Below are 22,544 nucleotides of genomic sequence, written 5' to 3' on the forward strand. Positions count from 1 at the left end.
ATTTGTTTAAGCACAATGTCTGTAACTCAGAGTTATGGCAGTCCTTGATATAAAAATAAAAAAAGTTTGAGAACCACTGCTATTGTAGCCTGACCTAAGCAGAGACATTTCTGGTCTAGAGGGGCGGGTCGCGCCTCAGAAATGCGCGCACCCTGATTGGATCTCATCGATCTGTCCGTCACCCCCGGCCCCTCCTCTCCCCCCTAGTGCAGCGCTACGTCACATAATTTAGAGCGACGCCCACCCGGAAGGGTTGACTCCCACTTTTAGACTGGTTCAGCCCACGGCTTTTTCCAGGCTTTCATCTTTCGCGCAGACGAAATGAAAGCCTGGGTATCGAGGCTACTGCTATTGTAATTGTCTAGCAGACATGAAGTCCACATACCAGCTCTGACAGTGTGGCAAACTGGTTCCAAGTGTGATGGAACAGCTCCTCAATGCTGGTTCTGGTTCCAGAACCCAACCCTAGTACCCATCATAATCATCTTCTTCATCATCATCATCATCATCTATGGGTTGACCGTGATCCCTCCTCAGCTTGAGAGACACACATTTGAGTTCCGGGCGAGCATTAGCAATCTCTCCCACATGTGTCCACGTGTCCGTCTCTTCACAGTAGCACTCGATGTTGCTGACCGGTGGCCTACATGAAAAGACGCAAACAAACAGCCATGAGAGAAATGTCTGGTGTGGACAAGAAGACACATTTTCCCAGACATTCATGGAGTAACAGTGACATACCCAGAAACCCAGTCAGAAACCCTGTCTTGCCCTCCTACAACGTAGATCTTTCCATCCACCACAGCCACGCCATGCCAGACGCGTTTGAATTGCATGGAGGCACACATGGACCACTGCAACGTCTGGGGGTTGAAGCACTCCATGGTCTTTTCACTAATAGTATTAATATCATAACTCAGACCACCTATATAGACAAACAACAATGAACAGGATAGTGAGTGATATTATGTGCCCAAACCATAGAGAACTTTAAGTGAGACTAGACCAAGATCCGTGGTGGAAAGTAACTGAATACATTTACTCAAGTACTGTACTTTTAATTTACTGTTTCCTTTTTATTGTCTTTTTTTACTTCTACACCACTACAAAGTTAGACTCTACAGTATGCAAAAATGCTTACTGTCCCAACAATATCAAAAGTTACAATAGGAGGCAGGGCGTTTAGGTCCCAGGCACCTCAGCTGTGGAACCTTCTCCCGGCTTCGGTCCGTGGGGCTGACACGCTCTGCACATTCAAGACTAGGTTGAAAACCTTTCTCTACGACAAAGCCTATAGCTAGAGTTGTCTCCAAGTCTGGCTGGATACTGTAGTCGTACATTGTTGTGTGGGTTTGTCTCCCAGCAGTACATGTAATATACACTATATAGGCTCCAGTAAGGCCTGCCACTAATCCAACATCCGGGGAATCTCTCCCCGGAGTCTCTTTTCATCCTCCCCGTCGCAGTTCTGTGGACCTCTAATATTAACGCCCAACTGACTGCCGAGTGTGACCGTGGATCAGGCCTCTTCATGGAGCCCACCAGAAGTGTGACCTGGACCCGGCCTCACAGAGCTCGACCTCGACCAGATGTGGACCAGACCCCTCCACGGAGCCCACCTGTCTATTTCTCTCTGTCTATCTCTCTCTCTCTCCCTCTAGCCCCCCCCCCCCCCCCGACACGGTCGAGGCAGATGGTTCCTAAAGGGGAGTTTTTCGTTACCATTGTCGCAATATTTCTTGCTCTGGGTGGATCTTTGTTGGTCGTAAAGTGTCTTGAGACAACTTGTTGTGATTTGACACTATAATAAAATTGAATTGAATTGAATACATTACTTATTCCAATGAAATAATAAAACTGTGAAAAGGGCCATTTTGCATATTGAGTATTCTTACTTTTGGTATTGCAAGCACCGTTTAATTTTATGCCTATACGTTTGTACTTTCTCTCTGGTATAAAAGTATTTCTATATTCTGGTATCGCTATTCTTAAGTAAAAAGAAAACAAGAGTACTTCTTCCACCACTGACTAAGAGCCTTTAAGTAGAGGTATGATACCTGTAACGTAGATCTTTCCATTCAGAACACAAGCAGCTGGTTGAGAATATCGTGGAATCTTCATAGGAGCGAGTTGTGTCCACACAGATGTTTTAGGGTTGTACTTGCCACCAAGTGTAACTAGAGTCCAGGAGGACACAAACATCAAAACATTATTCACTGTCAACAGGAGAAGCATGGATACATAATAATACCAAAGGATTTATACATTTTCAGTGAACCATTATGCTTGACATACACCAATCTACCAATGTGGGAACATGAAAAACACAATCTCATGTCACCCCAACTGCACAACACCTACAGACTGAACTTGCAGCTTCCATTCCAAAACAATAGAGATGTCCATCCAGAGCGACCACGTTACAGCTGTCACAACCATCGTAATGCGCTGCCACACCGACAGACTCCATGAGCCTCCAGGAGTCTGTGTGCGGGTGGTATTTCTCCATTGAGTGTCTACTCTTCTCACTCCCTCGACCCCCGACTGCAAACACACATCCATCCAGCATCACCAGGCCTGTGAACATGTGGGGTTGAGCAGGGAAAACATAAACATGAAACTGTATAAATATTATAGATGTTATAATTTGGCATTCTCATACACATACATAGATTCTGGATATCATGTCTGAAGAGCTAAATCCACCCTGCCTCCAATATTTCCCATTCTGTGTGATGTCAGGAATAGAAGTAGTATTAACTCACTGCTGCCTGACCACACCACTGCACTAATACAGGAATATACATTTACTTAAAACAATAGAAATGGATCCACATTTATTGCGACTGTAGGTTGTATTTACTATGAAAACCTGCATCTCCCGTTAGCCACGCCTCCATATGGTCACGCCAAGTGACATCACACCTCCATATATGGTCACGCCTCGTGACATCACACCTCCATATGTGGTCACGCCTCGTGACATCACACCTCCATATATGGTCACGCCTCGTGACATCACACCTCCATATATGGTCACGCCTCGTGACATCACACCTCCATATATGGTCACACCTCGTGACATCACGCTTCCATATATGGTCACGCCTCGTGACATCACGTCTCGTGACACGTCACACCACCATATATGGCCATCTCCATAATTGAAGATCACGACACTGACCTGTTCTGACATTCCATATGTTGATCTGACCTCATCAAACCCTGTACACTCAAGACACACTCCATATCTGGGGAACAAATAGAGTCTGCAACACTGGTATGAAAAACTCAGCTCCACTGGTTTATTTGACTCGATACTTGACACTCCATATATGGCAAGTACAGAATTAATTCCATATGTTGATCTGACCTCATCAAACCCTGTACACTCGAAGACAAACTCCATATATGGCCAGTACAGAATTAATTCCATCCAGTATGTTGATCTGACCCCCCCATGCCAAAGCGCCAGCACTCACCCAGCAGTCTGCTGTCACTGAGGCTTCTCGCCCCTCAGGGCATCTTACTGGTAGGTCAATATTACAGTCAATACAGTATGTACAATATTAGCAACTGGATCCACTTGCTAGTTTAATGAATTTCCATATAATTCTATATTATATCAAATCTTCTGATATTGTCTAGAATTATTTATCAAATTACATAAAATATCTGTTGCCAATCTTACTGAAATTATAGCGTGGCTCATTCATGGGAGCCATCCTCAACCATGAGTTATGAAGAACATCATAGCGCCACATCTCTCTGCTAACATCATTATCACGATCACAGCCTCCGGCCAAATACAGACTGGAACCTACGGTGGAGAAAGAGCAGAATTAAAACAAGTTATACCTTGATTGTTAAAATAAATTCTTCTAGACCCTGTAGCACTGTGAGATTCACAAGAATGTAAAGTGTGTTCCCAGGACCCAGATAGACCAAAAGGCTCCTGCCAACGAAGCGAAAGGCTGCCTGGTATCTTCGCCCTCGCTGGAGAAATCTAACTGGAGCAACGTTCATCTGCGGGGACTCAGCAACTTTGAAAATAATAGACATAGGAACTAATGTAGCTGCTTATACTCATACATGACATATAGTAGGAACTAATGTACAGTAGCTGCTTATACTCATACATGACAGATAGTAGCAGGAATTATGTTATATTGAACCGAGCTGTCTTGTGTGAACGAGCCGGTCCATTTGGTTACACTACCAAAGTTAAATTACAGTGTCTACAGCCAATCGGCTCACAGTGTCTACAGCCAATCGGCTCGCAACCCGAGCAAAGGGACTTTTTTTATCAACGCTGACCTGTGTGATTAAAGTGAAACGATTGAAGCGACTGGAGACAAATATATCTTCAGGTTTGAACGCACCTTCAGATTCTACGTGCAAGACTGACCTAAAGTCTCACTTCCTTCCTGGACTACATTGTCTCAGTAAGACAGCCCTCCCCCTATAGACCCATTCCGTAGCGGGTCTCATGGTCGCAGCCTACGTATTTCCTGTAGGCGGAGACGACACATCTGCGGTTTCCCCGCACCAAGCTTCTACTACAGTGAATGGAAAAGTGACTGATGTTAGTCTGCTTCAAACGTTACTCTTAATACCTGCTTTTTACTAACACTAACATTACAAAGATGCCAAGAACTGTATTACACACAAAGACCCCAGGAAAGTGTTCTAAATCTTCTAAACCTCATTAACATATATATTTTTGCAAAAAGGGTGAAGTATCCCTTTACTATTTAGCCATTGATTATATATTGGTTATTATTAGCTTATTGTATCTGTTTATTCTTATTAAAAAATATTTGTCTTTGTGTGGATGTGTGATCATGCATTGAGCTTGTCTGAAATTGCAATTGTGTTTTTTTATTTCGTTTTTCCATTTTTTTAAACACATTTTAGTGGTATAATAAAATGTGCCCTTGGGCTTGAAAAGGTAGGTTACCACTGCATTACAGGTCTTAAGTTGATTGACTCACCTGATGCACACACAGCATACTTCTTTATGTACTTGGGCAGTCGTCTAAGAGTCTTCTGCTGATTGGTCAGTGGATCGAAGCTCTCAACTTTGTTAGTATTTCCCAGCATCACAATCACTTCAACAGGCAGAGGAGAACGAGCAGGTTAGACAGAGTAGATTTAAGAGTTGAAGGAGAAACCAAATGTATTTGAGCTTTCAGTGTGGCAGCCCCAACCCTCTGGAACTCTCTCCCCATGGAGAGTAGAACCTTCTGGGATAGAGGCTGCAGTGTGGCAGCCCCAACCCTCTGGAACTCTCTCCCCAGAGAGGCAGCACTACATTAGTAGTCACTGGATGAATCCAGGAGACAATTGGTGTGCATTTTGACATGTATAAAAGCATAAAAAAATGAGAGAAAATGTGGAATCATGATGTAATTAATAACCATTATGAAGCCTGAAAACCAGTCATATTCGTTATTGGCAGATAAGCTTTTTCCAGCATCATCAGGTGCAACATGCATGCATGTGTCCAGCAGGGTACCTGTGATCCTGCGTGGGCGTGCTGTGTCAGAGTATGGCTGCTCCCCCTTGGCCTCAGAGATGAACCTCTGACAGCCCTGCTGTTCTTTCACCACCTCCAGACTCTCAACCACAGTGTGGAGGTAGGAGGGACTGATGAGAGGCAGACGGATGTGCTCCAACACCTTCAAGAACACACAGAACACCAAGTATTAGTACTAGTCCAACTGGATATTGGGTGATCAACATGATAGAGACCTCCGATTGTCTTACAAGGCGAGAGAATAAGAAATTAATGACCTGTCCAAAGATCTAGGACTCTTGTTTAAATGACTGACCTGTCCAAAGCTCTGCTTGTGGGTAGGACTCTTGTTTAAATGACTGACCTGTCCAAAGCTCTGCTTGTGGGTAGGACTCTTGTTTAAATGACTGACCTGTCCAAAGCTCTGCTTGTGGGTAGGACTCTTGTTTAAATGACTGACCTGTCCAAAGCTCTGCTTGTGGGTAGGACTCTTGTTTAAATGACTGACCTGTCCAAAGCTCTGCTTGCGGGTAGAACTCTTGTCTAACCACAGCATGGCAGCCTCAAACACCATGTCCTCCTCAGGAACATTCAGATGGTCACTGGAGAGAACCTCTGTCAGCCTTTCCACGGAGAGAGAGAGAAACTCCTCCTATTGGTAGAAAAAAACCCACAATTAGCTGATAGATGAAGACACTGTTCCCATACTTCACACTGAAGTCACATTTTCTCGTCTGAAATTGTCACTGGTGAAAGATGGTTTGTTTAGTGAAATAGACATAAGACTGTGGTTAATGGTAATATACATATATCTAATCACTGTGACTGATTGAATGTTTCTACCCAGGTCTGGGTCAGTTGTGATGGTGGGAAGTTGAGTAATGGTAATAAAACAACCCAAATGTATGACCCTCAACCACTGGGGGGCTGCCATAAGGTTCGAGGGATACGTTAAAACGACTAGATTAAGGTTGGTGAGGGGTGTGTTAAAATGACCGGATAAAGGTTGGTGAGGGGTACGTTAAAACGACCGGATTAAGGTTGGTGAGGGATGCGTTAAAACGACCGGATTAAGGTTGGTGAGGGATGCGTTAAAACGACCGGATTAAGGTTGGTGAGGGATGCGTTAAAACGACCAGATTAAGGTTGGTGAGGGATGCGTTAAAACGACCGGATTAAGGTTGGTGAGGGGTGCGTTAACACGACCGGATTAGGGTTGATGAGAGAGGCGATGCTCCCGTGCTTGCGGTTATGGTTAGTAATGGTCGATCTAACGTGAGGTCGGACCAATATCACGCTACCCAACCACTGACCTTCTGGTAGAGGACACTGAAGTATTCCAGAACGTGATCCAGGCTGTATTTCTTCAACATTTCACAGGAGTGGTCGTCGGCACTGCAGTAAAACTCCACATAGTTATTTACGTCCAAGTGACGCTTCATGTATTCACAGCAGGCCTCTCGCACAGACGTGACTTGCAACAGGTCTGATGCCGCCAGCAGAGCCTGGAACAAATGAACACATTAGCTTGATGTTATGTAGGACTATAAGGAGACAATGTCTGATGTTTATGATAATAATAAAATATATTACCTGCACATTATCAGCAGAGATGGACACCTTAGAAGTGTAGGCGTAGTTCACCAGCAAACCAATCATCTGAGGTTCCAGTCCACTGATGGTCACTCTGTCCTGTGTGGACTCCCTCATACCAGATGTAAACATGGCCTGTGCACGTTGGAAAGGAGAACGGTTGGCTGGGGACTCTCCATAGTTTCTTTCTTATTTACATTGTTAATTGATTAATTCATTTGGTGTAGAAGTAGAGTGATATTTGATAACGGTTCATGTAAAAGCCAAGGCAAACGTTAAATGTCATTGCCTTAACAGCAGCAGCTCAATAGAGCGTTGCAGTCCCGCCTCCCTTTCATGACGACGAGAGCCCCGGAAGAGGATTCCCTCTATGGGGAAAATGAACGGGGAATTCTCTTCCGGGCCTGTCGACGGGGGTGGGACTGCGACGCTCACGTGTGCATTTACCTCAAAGTAAGGGCTGAAGGAGGCCAGGACATGACGATGGCAGGGGACCTCCTGTCCCTCACAGACCAGAATCACATCACACAAGAACCTGTTGAGACGCAGCCTGTTGAGACCCTCTAACAGCTTGTTGGGATGGTGGGGGTCCACAAACACCTCAGCCTTCAGGGAGGATGGAGGTACACTGGTGCCGTCCTCCTGAATGCAACGACAACAACATGAACATCCAGAGGGACATTTAAATGCAGACAAATAAACCACTATCAATCTGTGAGTCATGTTGCTGATCTGGTAATGATGCTTGAAAACGGTCACTCACATGGTCAGTGTCCAGTCTCATCCTCTTGGCAGCCTGTGGTGATTCTCTCTGGCTGGCAGCATCCAGGATGTTGTCAGCCATGGCTGAGGTGAGGTGGAGAGAGAACAGACAACATTACTGTTGTGCTTACACCAACTTTATTATTATTGGTCATATGTTATCATCTATAGAAGAAAGAATACATGCTACATCACTAAAATATAGTACATAGCATCATTCATATTACACTGAAAAATACAGGCAATGCACTTTTTTCAGGACTGCCTAAGAAAACAACTGACAGATTACAACTTGTCCAAAATGCAGCAGCCAGAGTTTTAACTAGAACTAAGATGAGAGAACATATTACTCCAGTTTTGGCATCACTGCACTGGCTTCCGGTTGTTTTTAGGATTGATTTTAAAATTATTTTACTTGTCTATAAAGCTCTCAATGGTCTCGCACCTTCCTACCTACATGACTGCCTGCCTAAATATGTCCCAAACCGCCCGCTAAGGTCTTCCACTGCTGGCCTGCTCGATTTGCCTAAAAAAATAGCAACTAAAAAATACGGGGAAGCAGCTTTTTGCTTCTACGGGCCATCGGCATGGAACAAGCTCCCTCTGTACCTTCGTCAGGCAGCCTCTGTAGACATTTTTAAAGCTCAGCTCAAGACCCACTTCTACAACATTGCTTTTAAGTGATCTTATATTTTTTGTTATTCATGTCCTCACTGTATTGCATTACTGCTTGTTTTTTAATGTCGTTGCCTTGCTTTTCTTTTATTCTCCATTGTTCTGTAAAGCACTTTGAGCTGCATTTGATGTCATGAAAGGTGCTATACAAATAAAGTTTTATTATTATTATTATTATTATTATTATTATTATTATTATATACTAGCCGCAATTTGCAATACTAGATTTTTTTAATAAATGGTATGAATCTAGAGTTGCAATACCCTGGAGGCGGTACAATTGGATGTCAATAAACAAGGCAGGAAGAGAGGAATCAAAGCTTCCAAATTGGTCAAACATAGATTAAAAATACTTAACGGCTTCCGCGGCACAGGAGAATTCGCAGCAGTGTACGTTGTAAACTAGAGTTCACACATTCAGAAGCCCTCAAACAGCGCAGAAACGACGTTACCGAAGGTATTTATGTCTGCGTTCCATCATTTCCATACGAAAACACATCACCGCACAGGGACCCAAGGGGTAGCCCGGTTCGGCACGATAGATTGGGCTGACCCAGGGGGTTCCGAGAGGGGCTATCAATCCACGAACCTCATAGAGACAACAGTCCATGTGCAAACACTTGGCAACACGCAGAAGTACACCATTCTAATATCTGCCTAAATCCAACGTCTATAAACAAGCTCTCACGACAACATGTAGCCCTCCAAGCAGAACCCAAATGCTACTGAAGTTTCTGACATTTGTTCGACCCAGTGCATTGGGTCCTGTTCCACGTCGTCCATGCCACCTGATTAAAACATTTACTGGCTCATGTTTACATGTTAAAACGCCTCCCCGCGGCATGTGACGCCATTATTTTCCTTGAGTTATTCTGAATTCGGTAACTTTAAGTAGCTATACATCCCGGTGCGAATATCTCCTGTGGCGCGGAAGCCGTTAAGTATTTTTAATATATGTTTGCCCGATTTGGAAGCTTGGATTCTTCTTGTTTATTGACATCTCATTGTACCGCCTATCTGGCTAGCTAGTGGCGCTATAGCTATGACACAGCAGATCAGAGGCAGGGACGTAGCCTCACAAGCCAACCGCACACCGGGAGGCGGTACAATAAACGGTAAACAAACAAGAAGAAATAAAGCGACCAAATCGGTCAAACAAAGATTAAAAATACTTAACGGCTTCCGCGCCACAGGAGATATTCGCACCGGGATGTATAGCTACTTAAAGTTACCGAATTCAGAATAACTCAAGGAAAATAATGGCGTCACATGCCGCGGGTCCTATTTTAGAGAGAATCTCCACATCCGCATTTAGGAATTTCCATACGAAAATACACTAGCGAGCAGGGACCCAACGTAAAACTAAACAAAATATCAAAAAAGTTTTACGTAGGGTCCCGAAAGGGGCTAGACAACATGCATGTAATGATATGACACAAACATAACATAGCATAGCATCATTCATATTACACTGAAAAATACAGCCTATATACTAGCCGCAATTTGCAATACTAGATTTGTTTAATAAATGGTATGAATCTAGAGTTGCAATACCCTCCATTGACATCCCATTGATCCAAATTGCAACTCGTGTGTACTGAATATGAAATGAAATGTTTGTGTGCAGTCATTTCATTTACACAAGTATAGTTTGGTATACTATAAGCTACTACCCTCTTTCAATCCACCAACCTCATAGAGACAACAGTCCATGTGCAAACACCTGGCAACACGCAGAAGTACACCATTCTAATATCAGCCTAAATCCAACGTCCGACTATAAACAAGCTCTCACGACAACACGCATGTAATGATATGACACAAACATAACGTAAACAAAACTCAAATAAACAAACCTCGTTGTTCTGCCTACAAATCCAAAGTCCAACCAAGTGTTCCACAACAGACGGACAGCCGCACACAAACAGCAATGGAATTAGTCCATCAAACAATGTAAGTTTCACTTTTAGACGTTTTAAACTTTAACAATAAGATAACTTTACTCTTGCAAGCGTTCTTCACACACAGGGACGACGTGTTACCACTAACTGTGTCCGCCTGACAACAACACACTACAGTAGAAAGGTTCCGGACACTAAAGTAAATACCATTTCCGGGTTTCTGATCCGGTGATTCCGGACGGAGCGGAAATAACCTGACGTCATCATGCGGCCAGAACACAGTTCACCTAAAATGTTTAGTTTGGTACAAATTTGACTTATTTATTAATTTGATCCCCCCAGGGGCTTTTGTAAAACAGCTTTATAAATAAAAGCTAAACCCTCATTGATAAAGCTGCAGGACAATTAAGCAATCTGAGTGGTGAATGATTTATTATACTACTCAATTGAAAATATGCAAATGTTCGGCAGAAGTAGCAGATGTACAAACTTATATGACCTCTTGTCTTCATAAACGACGTTTCTCTGCATTTATTCTTAGTCCATAATTTACCTATGCATTTGTCATGGAATGCTGATTCGACATATGTTGGCATTTTCCCATTATGTAGAAATAAATGGTCATTAATTGACACAAGATAAGAATATAAACCTTTATTTTAGATGTATGAATGTGTGAGCAATGAGTCCTTACCACCACAGCACCACTAGATGGCAGCATAGGTCTGCTATAGACAACAGGTTCTGACCTCCATCATACTACAAAGTATGTTAGAACCACAGATGGTTTAATAAATACCATCACATAAAATGTAATTGTTTTATAAATGTAAAACTTTCTACACTCATGTTTTCGTCATGTCTCTCCCCTCCCATCTCAATACCAGACACTGTATAATCTGGAGTGTTTTAACCTCCTCTCGGGTTCAAGGTTACATTAACACTCTTTACCGTGTACCTGTATATATATTTACATTTTACATATCCACCAGATTGGTAGTGTAGTCACTTTAGTGTTTCTTTGTTGCTGACATAAATACTAAATCAAGTATAAATACAAAGATTTAACAAAGTATTTGTATCTAGACTACAATCCTGTATGTATATACTGTACACTGAATGAATATATGAATTGAAACAAAAGGAGGATGAAGATTAGATCTAACCTGGACTATTTATACATTTCTGAATTGTTATCAGTGGTGCAAAGTATCTCAACTACAATACTTTAACAACACATTGAGGTAGTTTATTCAACTTCAGTTCTTAATAGTTACTAAATTAGTTACTTGGATATTATAGTTATGCCTGGTCACAATTATGCCTGTAACATTAATTAGATCGATGTATGACAGAAAACACAGAACAATCTTTTCATTTATAAACCTAATCTGTCACTTACATCACTGAGTCCCACCACCAAAACAAGGTCAACTTCAGTGGCACCTGGTTGTGGCATTACAGGGTAAAGTCTAGGGGGTTCCAATCCACCACGGGGCATCTACAGTATACAGTATACCAACACACTGTCCGTGTCCGGGAGAGGGAAGCTGTGCTAGCGACTCCAATGGACTGGGGAGGCACTAATACTATGTCGTCCCGGTGGGGGCTCCTCGCTGGGTAAATACGGTACAACAGCAGTGGCAACATTTGCGGGGAAGGCATTGGCATAATGACAAAGGAAAAAAAAGAGGTGACAACTAGAAAAAGTGCCCTTCTGGGCACAGGTCTCCACCAGGTTATCCACAGATCCGTGCAGTTAGAGGTAAAAACACTTTTCTGCCAGTTATAGCGCCACCTTGAGGCTGAGTTGAAATTGTTCATGTGGCATTTTGTCCTCGGCCTAGTGGGAATGTGGGTGCACAATTTCACGGAAATCACGCAATGTGTTCATGATTTGCAGCATTTTGTTTGAAACTGAGCACTCCTGTGAACTTTGGAAGCCAATCTTAACCAATCAGGATGGAGTGTGAGAAATCTGAAAGAGCGGTTTGGTTGAATGGCTCTAGAGAGACTGTGTACCAATTTGCGTGATGTTTGGACAAAATCTGTAGGTGTGCTGTGCAAAAACCTGTTTTGCACAAAGCGGCCTCCTGGTGGCGCTATAACAGGCCGTTCTGGAAAGTTTGGGGCAGAGGTTCATCGTTGGCATCCAGGGAGTGTGTGTGCAAAATTTGGCATCGACCGGGTTAACGGTGGCCGAGATTAGCTGCTCACGGACGGACGGACACACACACACACACACGGACGGACGGACGGACGGACGGAGTGCAAAACATACTCTCCCCCCATGCCTTCGGCCTGGTGGAGACAATAACTGGCAACTCTAAAAAAAAAAATACAATGAAAAGAACAAGGCTGAGTATTTTCTCTCTCCTTTTTTTTTAGGGACTGGAAGGGAAGACCCCGCCCCTCAGCTCTGATAGGCTGGCCAGGAGCAGCAGCAGCATGGGACGCTGTATCCATCTCACTCACTGCTTCCAGACAGTGGAGTCACGAAGATGCCAAAACAAAAGCCACGAGCGGCAGGCGTCTCTTCCGGGTTTTTAGACAGCTGGTGGATGGAAATGAAGCTCCACCCGCGCGGCAACATGGAGCGTTGGTGGAGCTGCTTCATTTCCAATCACCAGCTGTCTAAAAACCCGGAAGAGACGCCTGCCGCTCGCACCTCCTCTCCTCCCGATCTCTTTCATCTGAGCAGAGCTTCTGAAGTCAAGTCAACTTACACCACCATCATAACACAGTGAGCTGGTCTGAGCAGAGCTTCTGAAGTCAACTCAACTCACACCACCATCACAACACAGTGAGTCTATTCTTCTCTGTGATGTCCCAGCAGGAAGTCTTCTCGATCATCTTCTTCATGGTTTACATTATATCAATCTAATCTAATCATATTATATTATATACACATCTCTATTCTGTCACCTTTAGGATCTTAAGGATTCTGGTTTGTTAACGATTCCCTCTTAACGGTCAGATTCCTTAACGGTTCCCCTTTGACGAACCCTATATTTATCAAAGATTTTAATGAATGCCAAAATTATATAGATTTGTTTAAGCACAATGTCTGTAACTCAGAGTTATGTCAGTCCTTGATATAAAAATAAAAAAGTTTGAGAACCACTGCTATTGTAATTGTCTAGCAGACATGAAGTCCACATACCAGCTCTGACAGTGTGGCCAACTGGTTCCAAGTGTGATGGAACAGCTCCTCAATGCTGGTTCTGGTTCCAGACCCCAACCCTAGTCACCATCAGAATCAACTTCTTCATCATCATCATCATCATCTATGGGTTGACCGTGATCCCTCCTCAGCTTGAGAGAGACACATTCGACATAGTCGAAATCGTAGCGAGCATTAGCCATCTCTCCCACATGTGTCCACGTGTCCGTCTCTTCACAGTAGCACTCGATGTTGTGGATAAAACTACACAGAGAGACACAAACAAACATGAGAGAAATGCCTGGTGTGGACAAGAAGACATTCCCCAGACATTCAAGGAGCAACAGTGTCATACTTATCCTCGCCATCGTTTTCATCTCGTTCTCCTAGAACGTAGATCTTTCCGTCCACCACGACCATTTGAACCTTCCAACAGCGGCATACCATTTGCATGGAGGCACACATCGACCACTCGTTGGTCTGTGGATTGAAGCACTCCATCGTATTTTCAATTTTCCAATTATTATTACAACCACCTATAGACAACCAATAATTAACAGGATTAGTGTGTTTTATTATTACTACAACCACCTATAGACAACCAATAATTAACAGGATTAGTGTGTTTTATTATTATTACAACCACCTATAGACAACCAATAATTAACAGGATTAGTGTGTTGTATTATTACTACAACCACCTATAGACAACCAATAATTAACAGGATTAGTGTGTTTTATTATTATTACAACCACCTATAGACAACCAATAATTAACAGGATTAGTGTGTTTTATTATTAATACAACCACCTATAGACAACCAATAATTAACAGGATTAGTGTGTTTTATTATTACTACAACCACCTATAGACAACCAATAATTAACAGGATTAGTGTGTTTTATTATGTGCCACAAACTATAATGAAGTTTAAGTGAGTCTAAGATCAGTGGTGGAATGTAACTGAATACTTTTAGTGTACTTTTAATTTACTTGAATGTTTCCTTTCTGCTGTCTTTTATTTTTTTGCAATTACTTGACAGTTCACTACTTACTTTTAAAATGTTGGGGTGGCGAGCAGTGACACATCAGGCTTATAATAAAACAGCGATAGAGCAGAAGATGTAAATAGAGAGAAACTCATAGGCTACTTGGATTGGTCTTAATTAAATCAAGCTTATTTTATTTAACAATAAACAACATGAACAAAATGTTCATTTCACAGAAGTGTAGCAGTGTAGTTTCATGAAAGCAGTGACGCACAAAAGATTAGGCATCTGATGGTAAAACGGCGAAGTCAACAATGAAACAGCGCCTGACACAGGCATTAGCCTACCTCTCAAATAAATAAAAGAATATAATCCAAAAGCAGCAATTGTAAACGAAAGGCATTTTGCTTCTCTTAAAATTGAACTGAAACTCAGATGTGAAAAAAAACACCACCCGACCGTAACATGAATGAACTCTTAAATCAATCAATGACACCTGGCGTTCCGTTTCCTCTAGGCTCTATTCTATAGAGCGTCGCAGTCCCTCCCCCTTTCAGAACAACGAGGAAATGAATCCCAATGCATTTTTCCCATAGGCATTTCAAAAAGTATTTATTTAAGGACCTTTTAAGCGTCGTACGAAGCCAACTCTTGTCGTGACAAATCATGACCACACACACAATATTTTGGACCAAACAAATAATTACAAAGAAGAAAAACAAAAAAAAAGTGTTGTAACCTGCCGTTTCTTTTCTACTTTATTTTTTTTAGTTTGGCCCGAGAAGTTGTGTTTGTTGTCATGATTTGTCACGACAAGAGTTGGCTTCGTACGACGTTTAAAAGGTCTTTAAATAAAAGATTTAAGAAATTCCTATGGGGAAAATGCATTGGGATTAATTTCCTGGGCCACTCGTTGTTCTGAAAGGGGGAGGGACTGCGAAGCTCTATTCTATCATGGAACTATAAACAAAAATAATAATAATAATGGTAGGCCTAAAAGTAACAGTTTGGCTACCATTCAAAACAGCACACGCTGTCAAGTGTAAACGAACAGCATTTTGCTTCTCTTGCCGTAAAATTAACTGAAATAAAGCGTCATTTAATGGAGGCTTTATGACAGCAGCGCGACGAGCGCTTTCTGCGAGGCCCACGCATGGCTCGCAGACCAAAAGCGGACACTTTGCAATCAGAGCCGCCTGGGAGAAATGCGAGGCCCTGTGATTTAAAAAATAATTAATTCATATCCAAAACTATACAAAAATGATCACATTTCTATCGATAAGGACAAACCTTATTAGAAAAGTAGTATATGAAAGCCTTTTGAAATGTGTATACTGTAGGTCACTATTGGAATTGCATTGTTTTTTTTCTTTTGTGTTTTTTGTGTCTGTTTGACTCCCCCAGGCAAGGAACAAAACGGACTATGTAGAGGCCTTTAGCAGAGCGGAGCAACACAATGACCAGCTCTTCTTAAAGTCTACTTACGTTAATATTATGACATAGTGTTGGATCTCCAGACAAACAAACCTTGGATTATAATTATTGGATTATAATTCTTCTTTCTTCAAACAAACCACGAGGTAAGAAACCAATTCTTCACTGTCCACGTGCACCCATGGGCAGCGGGTGTTCTTGGGTCGCATTCCCATCAAAGTAGCTCATAATACCACACTATAAGCCCCCATTTCAAAGAATACAAAAATGCTGTCTAGCGCGAGGCTTCGCAGGCGCGACTGTGAAAACTGTGAAAAGGGCCATTTTACATATTGAGTATTCTTATTTTTGATATTGCAAGCACCTTTTAATTTTACGCCTATACGTTTGTACTTTCTCTCGGGTATAAAAGTATTTCTATATTCTGGTATCGCTATTCTAGAGTAAAAAGAAAACAAGAGTACTTCTTCCACCACTGACTAAGAGCCTTTAAGTAGAGGTATGATACCTGTAACGTAGATCTTTCCATTCAGAACACAAGCTGATTGAGCATATCGTGGAATCTTCATAGGAGCGAGTTGTGTCCACACAGATGTTTTAGGGTTGTACTTGGACACCTGGCCACGTGTCTCGCCACCTCTAGTGCCACCTAGAGTCCAGGAGGACACAAACATCAAAACATTATTCACTGTCAACAGGAGAAGCATGGATACATAATAATAGCAAAGGATTTGTACATTTTCAGTGAACCATTATGCTTGACATACACCAATCTACCAATGTGGGAACATTAAAAACACAATCTCATGTCAACCCAACTGCACAACACCTACAGACTGAACTTGCAGGTCCATGAATCTGTTCCATCATACCAAAACAATAGAGATGTCCATCCAGAGCGACCACGTTACAGCTACCATCGTAATGCGCTGCCACACCGACAGACTCCATGAGCCTCCAGGAGTCTGTGTGCGGGTGGTAATTCTCCATTGAGTCTTCACTCTTCTCACTCCCTCGACCCCCGACTGCAAACACACATCCATCCAGCATCACCAGGCCTGTGAACACGTGGGGTTGAACAGGGAAAACATAAACATGAAACTGTATAAATGTTATATATGTTATAATTTGGCATTCTCATACACATAGATTCTGGATATCATGTCTGAAGAGCTAAATCCACCCTGCCTCCAATATTTCCCATTCTGTGTGATGTCAGGAATAGAAGTAGTATTAACTCACTGCTGCCTGACCACACCACTGCACTAATACAGGAATATACATTTACTTAAAACAATAGAAATGGATCCACATTTATTGCGACTGTAGGTTGTATTTACTATGAAAACCTGCATCTCCCGTTAGCCACGCCTCCATAATGGTCACGCCAAGTGACATCACACCTCCATATATGGTCACGCCAAGTGACATCACACCTCCATATATGGTCACGCCTCGTGACATCACACCTCCATATATGGTCACGCCAAGTGACATCACACCTCCATATATGGTCACGCCTCGTGACATCACACCTCCATATATGGTCACGCCAAGTGACATCACACCTCCATATATGGTCACGCCAAGTGACATCACACCATATATGGTCATGCCTCGTGACATCACACCTTCATATATGGTCACGCCTCTTGACATCACATCCATAATTGAAGATCACGACACTGACCTGACATTCCATATGTTGATCTGACCTCATCAAACCCTGTACACTCGAAGACACACTCCATATAAAGCCAGTACAGAATTCATTCCATCCAGTATGTTGATCTGACCCTCCCATGCCAAAGCGCCAGCGCTCACCCAGCAGTCTGCTGTCACCGAGGCTTCTCGCCCCTCAGGGCATCTTACTGGTAGGTCAATATTACAGTCAGTACAGTATGTACAATATGTCATTATTCTGCAGTTGGAATACATTTTGCTACCTGTACAGTTGCCTCTGCTAGTTGAATGAATTTCCATATAATTCTATATTATATCAAATCTTCTGATATTGTCTAGAATTATTTATCAAATTACATAAAATATCTGTTGCCAATCTTACTGAAATGATAGCGTGGCTCATTCATGGGAGCCATCCTCAACCATGAGTTATGAAGAACATCATAGCGCCACATCTCTCTGCTTTCGTCACTATAATCATCACGGCCTCCGGCCAAATACAGACTGGAACCTACGGTGGAGAAAGAGCAGAATTAAAACAAGTTATACCTTGATTGTTAAAATAAATGCTTCTAGAGTGACCCTGTAGCACTGTGAGATTCACAAGAATGTAAAGTGTGTTCCCAGGACCCAGATTGACCAAAAGGCTCCTGCCAACGAAGCGAACGGCTGCCTGGTATCTTCGCCCTCGCTGTAGAAATCTAACTGGAGCAACGTTCATCTGCCGGGACTCAGCAACTTTGAAAATAATAGACATAGGAACTAATGTAGCTGCTTATACTCATACATGACATATAGTAGGAACTAATAATAATAATAAAAGTTTATTTGTATAGCACCTTTCATGAAGCTCAAAGTGCTTTACAGAACAATGGAGAATAAAAGGAAAGCAAGGCAATGACATTAAAAAACAAGCAGTAATGCAATAAAGTGAGGACATGAATAACACAAAAAATAAAAGATCAATTAAAAGCAATGTTGTAGAAGTGGGTCTTGAGCTGAGCCTTAAAAATGTCTACAGAGGCTGCCTGACGAAGGTACAGTGGGAGCTTGTTCCACGCCGACGGCCCGTAGAAGCAAAAAGCTGCTTCCCCGTATTTTTTAGTTGCCATTTTTTTAGGCAAAGCGAGCAGGCCAGCAGTGGAAGACCTTAGGGGGCGGTTTGGGACATATTTAGGCAGGCAGTCATGTAGGTAGGAAGGTGCGAGACCATTGAGAGCTTTATAGACAAGTAAAATAATTGTAAAATCAATCCTAAAAACAACCGGAAGCCAGTGCAGTGATGCCAAAACTGGAGTAATCTTAGTATCTTAGTTCTAGTTAAAACTCTGGCTGCTTATACTCATACATGACAGATAGTAGCAGGAATTATGTTATATTGAACCGAGCTGTCTTGTGTGAACGAGCCGGTCCATTTGGTTACACTACCAAAGTTAAATTACAGTGTCTACAGCCAATCGGCTCACAGTGTCTACAGCCAATCGGCTCGCAACCCGAGCAAAGGGACTTTTTTTTAATCAACGCTGACCTGTGTGATTAAAGTGAAACGATTGAAGCGACTGGAGACAAATATATCTTCAGGTTTGAACGCACCTTCAGATTCTACGTGCAAGACTGACCCAAAGTCTCACTTCCTTCCTGGACTACATTGTCTCAGTAAGACAGCCCTCCCCCTATAGAGCGATTCCGTAGCGGGTCTCATGGTCGCAGCCTACGTATTTCCTGTAGGCGGAGACGACACATCTGCGGTTTCCCCGCACCAAGCTTCTACTACAGTGAATGGAAAAGTGACTGATGTTAGTCTGCTTCAAACGTTACTATACCTGCTTTTTACTAACACTAACATTACAAAGATGCCAAGAACTGTATTACACACAAAGACCCCAGGAAAGTGTTCTAAATCTTCTAAACCTCATTAACATATATATTTTTGCAAAAAGGGTGAAGTATCCCTTTACTATTTAGCCATTGATTATATAATGGATATTATTAGCTTATTATATCTGTTTATTCTTATAAAAAAAATGTGTGGATGTGTGATCATGCATTGAGCTTGTCTGAAATTGCAATTGTGTTTTTGTATTTCGTTTTTACATATTTTTAACACATTTTAGTGGTATAATAAAATGTGCCCTTGGGCTTGAAAAGGTAGGTTACCACTGCATTACAGGTCTTAAGTTCATTTGACTCACCTGATGCACACACAGCAGACTCCTTTATGAACATGGGCAGTCGTCCAAGAGCCTTCTGCTGATTGGTCAGTGGATCGAAGCTCTCAACTTTTTTAGAATTTCCCAGCATCACAATCACTTCAACAAGCAGAGGAGAACGAGCAGGTTAGACAGAGTAGATTTAAGAGTTGAAGGAGAAACCAAATGTATTTGAGCTTTCAGTGTGGCAGCCCCAACCCTCTGGAACTCTCTCCCCATGGAGAGTAGAACCTTCTGGGATAGAGGCTGCAGTGTGGCAGCCCCAACCCTCTGGAACTCTCTCCCCAGAGAGGCAGCACTACATTAGTAGACAATTGGTGTGCATTTTGACATGTATAAAAGCACAAGAAATAATGTGAAAGAATAATGGAATCATGATGTAATAACCATTATGAAGCCTGAATAGAAAACCAGTCATATTCTTTATTGGCTGATAAGCTTTTTCCAGCATCATCAGGTGCAACATGCATGCATGTGTCCAGCAGGGTACCTGTGATCCTGCGTGGGCGTGCTGTGTCAGAGTATGGCTGCTCCCCCTTGGCCTCAGAGATGAACCTCTGACAGCCCTGCTGTTCTTTCACCACCTCCAGACTCTCAACCACAGTGTGGAGGTAGGAGGGACTGATGAGAGGCAGACGGATGTGCTCCAACACCTTCAAGAACACACAGAACACCAAGTATTAGTACTAGTCCAACTGGATATTGGGTGATCAACATGATAGAGACCTCCGATTGTCTTACAAGGCGAGAGAATAAGAAATGACTGACCTGTCCAAAGCTCTGCTTGTGGGTAGGACTCTTGTTTAAATGACTGACCTGTCCAAAGCTCTGCTTGTGGGTAGGACTCTTGTTTAAATGACTGACCTGTCCAAAGCTCTGCTTGCGGGTAGGACTCTTGTTTAAATGACTGACCTGTCCAAAGCTCTGCTTGTGGGTAGGACTCTTGTCTAACCACAGCATGGCAGCCTCAAACACCATGTCCTCCTCAGGAACATTCAGATGGTCACTGGAGAGAACCTCTGTCAGCCTTTCCACAGAGAGAGAGAGAAACTCCTCCTATTGGTAGAGGGGGAAAAAAACACAATTAGCTGATAGATGAAGACTGTTCCCATACTTCACACTGAAGTCACATTTTCTCGTCTGAAATGTAACAAATGTTCACTGGTGATGGCTGATGGTTTGACTTTTCAACCTATCTTCATATAAGAGGTCCTCACTAATAATCATGATAAAATGGCACGATTTCTTTCTACTCAGTCTGTGTCTCATAGGAGGGCTGTGGGCAGTTCAGAAACCGTCCTCCAGTGCATCATCGAAGCCATCGTTCTCACGATAATGAAAATCTAAACATTTTTGTAAAAAAATATTGTTTAAAAAAAAATCTGCCTAATGATGATGTCACTGGAGGACGGTTTCTAAACTGCCCACAGCCCTCCTATGAGATAATGAGATAATTTTCATGATTATTAGTGAGGACCTATTATATGAAGATAGGTTGAAAAGTGGTGAAGTGGTCCTTTAATATGGGTATATCATCATCATCATCATACTATAATTCAGTCAATATCTGTCTGTGTGTGTGTGTGTGTCTGTCTGTCTGTCTGTCTGTCTGTCTGTGTGTGTCAGAAACACCGCCATATCTCCTCACTGCCTGCACCAATCGCTCACACAGGCATTGACCATAATAGTGTGGAGGTCTTAACGAAGCCCTTTTTTCGATTTGACACATTAATGATTAATAATGAATTTATTAGTGAATTTAAAAAGCGAAAACGCACCCAGGGTGCAGTACCCCCCGCGGCCACAACGGGTAAGGGCTAGTGTAATCGAATACTGGACTACTCGCCCCGGTGCTTGCCTGTTTTTCCTCCCGGAATTTTCCCCAGTGAGGTGGATAACTTTGTAATATACTATTGGCTGTTTGTATTCTTTTTGGAAAAATATAAAAAGATACTCCTGTGGAAAGGCTATATTATTTGACTTATATTGAACCTATAAACAATTTAGTATTATTTAGTATATGTAAGGTTTTGCCCCCTCAAATGGTACCTCGTCAGATAATCCCCACATATCCTACAACAACTTCTGTGAACAGACTTCACTGTAGTAGCTTTTCATAAATTATATTTGTACTTAGGCTGTCATGAAAGTTTATAGTTAATAAATTCAAAGTACAGCCGTCTGCTGTCCAGCCTCTCCCACCCCTCACTGGGGAGAATTCTGGGAGGAAAACAGAAACGGGGCGAGTAGTCTTGTTACCGTGTAATCAATGTGACGTGACTGATTGAATGTTTCTACCCAGGTGTTCTGGGTCAGTTGTGATGGTGGGAAGTTGAGTAATGGTAATAAAACAAACACTGAGGTAAATGTATGATCCTCAACCACTGACCTTCTGGTAGATGACACTGAAGTGTTGCAGAATGTGATCCAAGCTGTGTTTCTTCAACATTTCACAGGAGTGGTCGTCAGCACTGCAGTAAAACTCCACACAGTTGGTGGTATCCAAGTGACGGTTCATGTATTCACAGCAGGCCTCTCGCACAGACGTGACTTCCAGCAGGTCTGATGCCGCCAGCAGGGACTAGAACAAATGAACACATTAGCCTTATGGGGAA

General features: G+C 42.5%; 1 protein-coding gene across 1 annotated transcript in view; it reads right to left on the bottom strand.

Annotated features, from left to right (window-relative positions):
• Positions 1-465: 465 nt before the first annotated feature.
• LOC310874085 (kelch-like protein 25) overlaps positions 466-22,544 on the bottom strand; it is a gene marked incomplete at its 3' end in the record, with an annotated part of 30,420 nt that continues 8,341 nt past the window's right edge. The window contains exons 4-14 of the mRNA XM_083786760.1: positions 7,559-7,750; positions 7,112-7,246; positions 6,832-7,023; positions 6,027-6,170; positions 5,519-5,681; positions 4,995-5,111; positions 3,692-3,820; positions 2,362-2,577; positions 2,058-2,177; positions 742-925; positions 466-643 (exon numbers count right to left, since the gene is read on the bottom strand). Of these exons, the coding sequence (XP_083642886.1) occupies positions 466-643; positions 742-925; positions 2,058-2,177; positions 2,362-2,577; positions 3,692-3,820; positions 4,995-5,111; positions 5,519-5,681; positions 6,027-6,170; positions 6,832-7,023; positions 7,112-7,246; positions 7,559-7,750 (1,770 nt within the window). The remainder of the gene's footprint in view (positions 644-741; positions 926-2,057; positions 2,178-2,361; positions 2,578-3,691; positions 3,821-4,994; positions 5,112-5,518; positions 5,682-6,026; positions 6,171-6,831; positions 7,024-7,111; positions 7,247-7,558; positions 7,751-22,544) is intronic.

The sequence above is a fragment of the Protomyctophum parallelum genome (assembly GCF_964188405.1).
Source record: "Protomyctophum parallelum genome assembly, chromosome: 17".
Classification (NCBI taxonomy): Eukaryota; Metazoa; Chordata; class Actinopteri; order Myctophiformes; family Myctophidae; genus Protomyctophum; species Protomyctophum parallelum.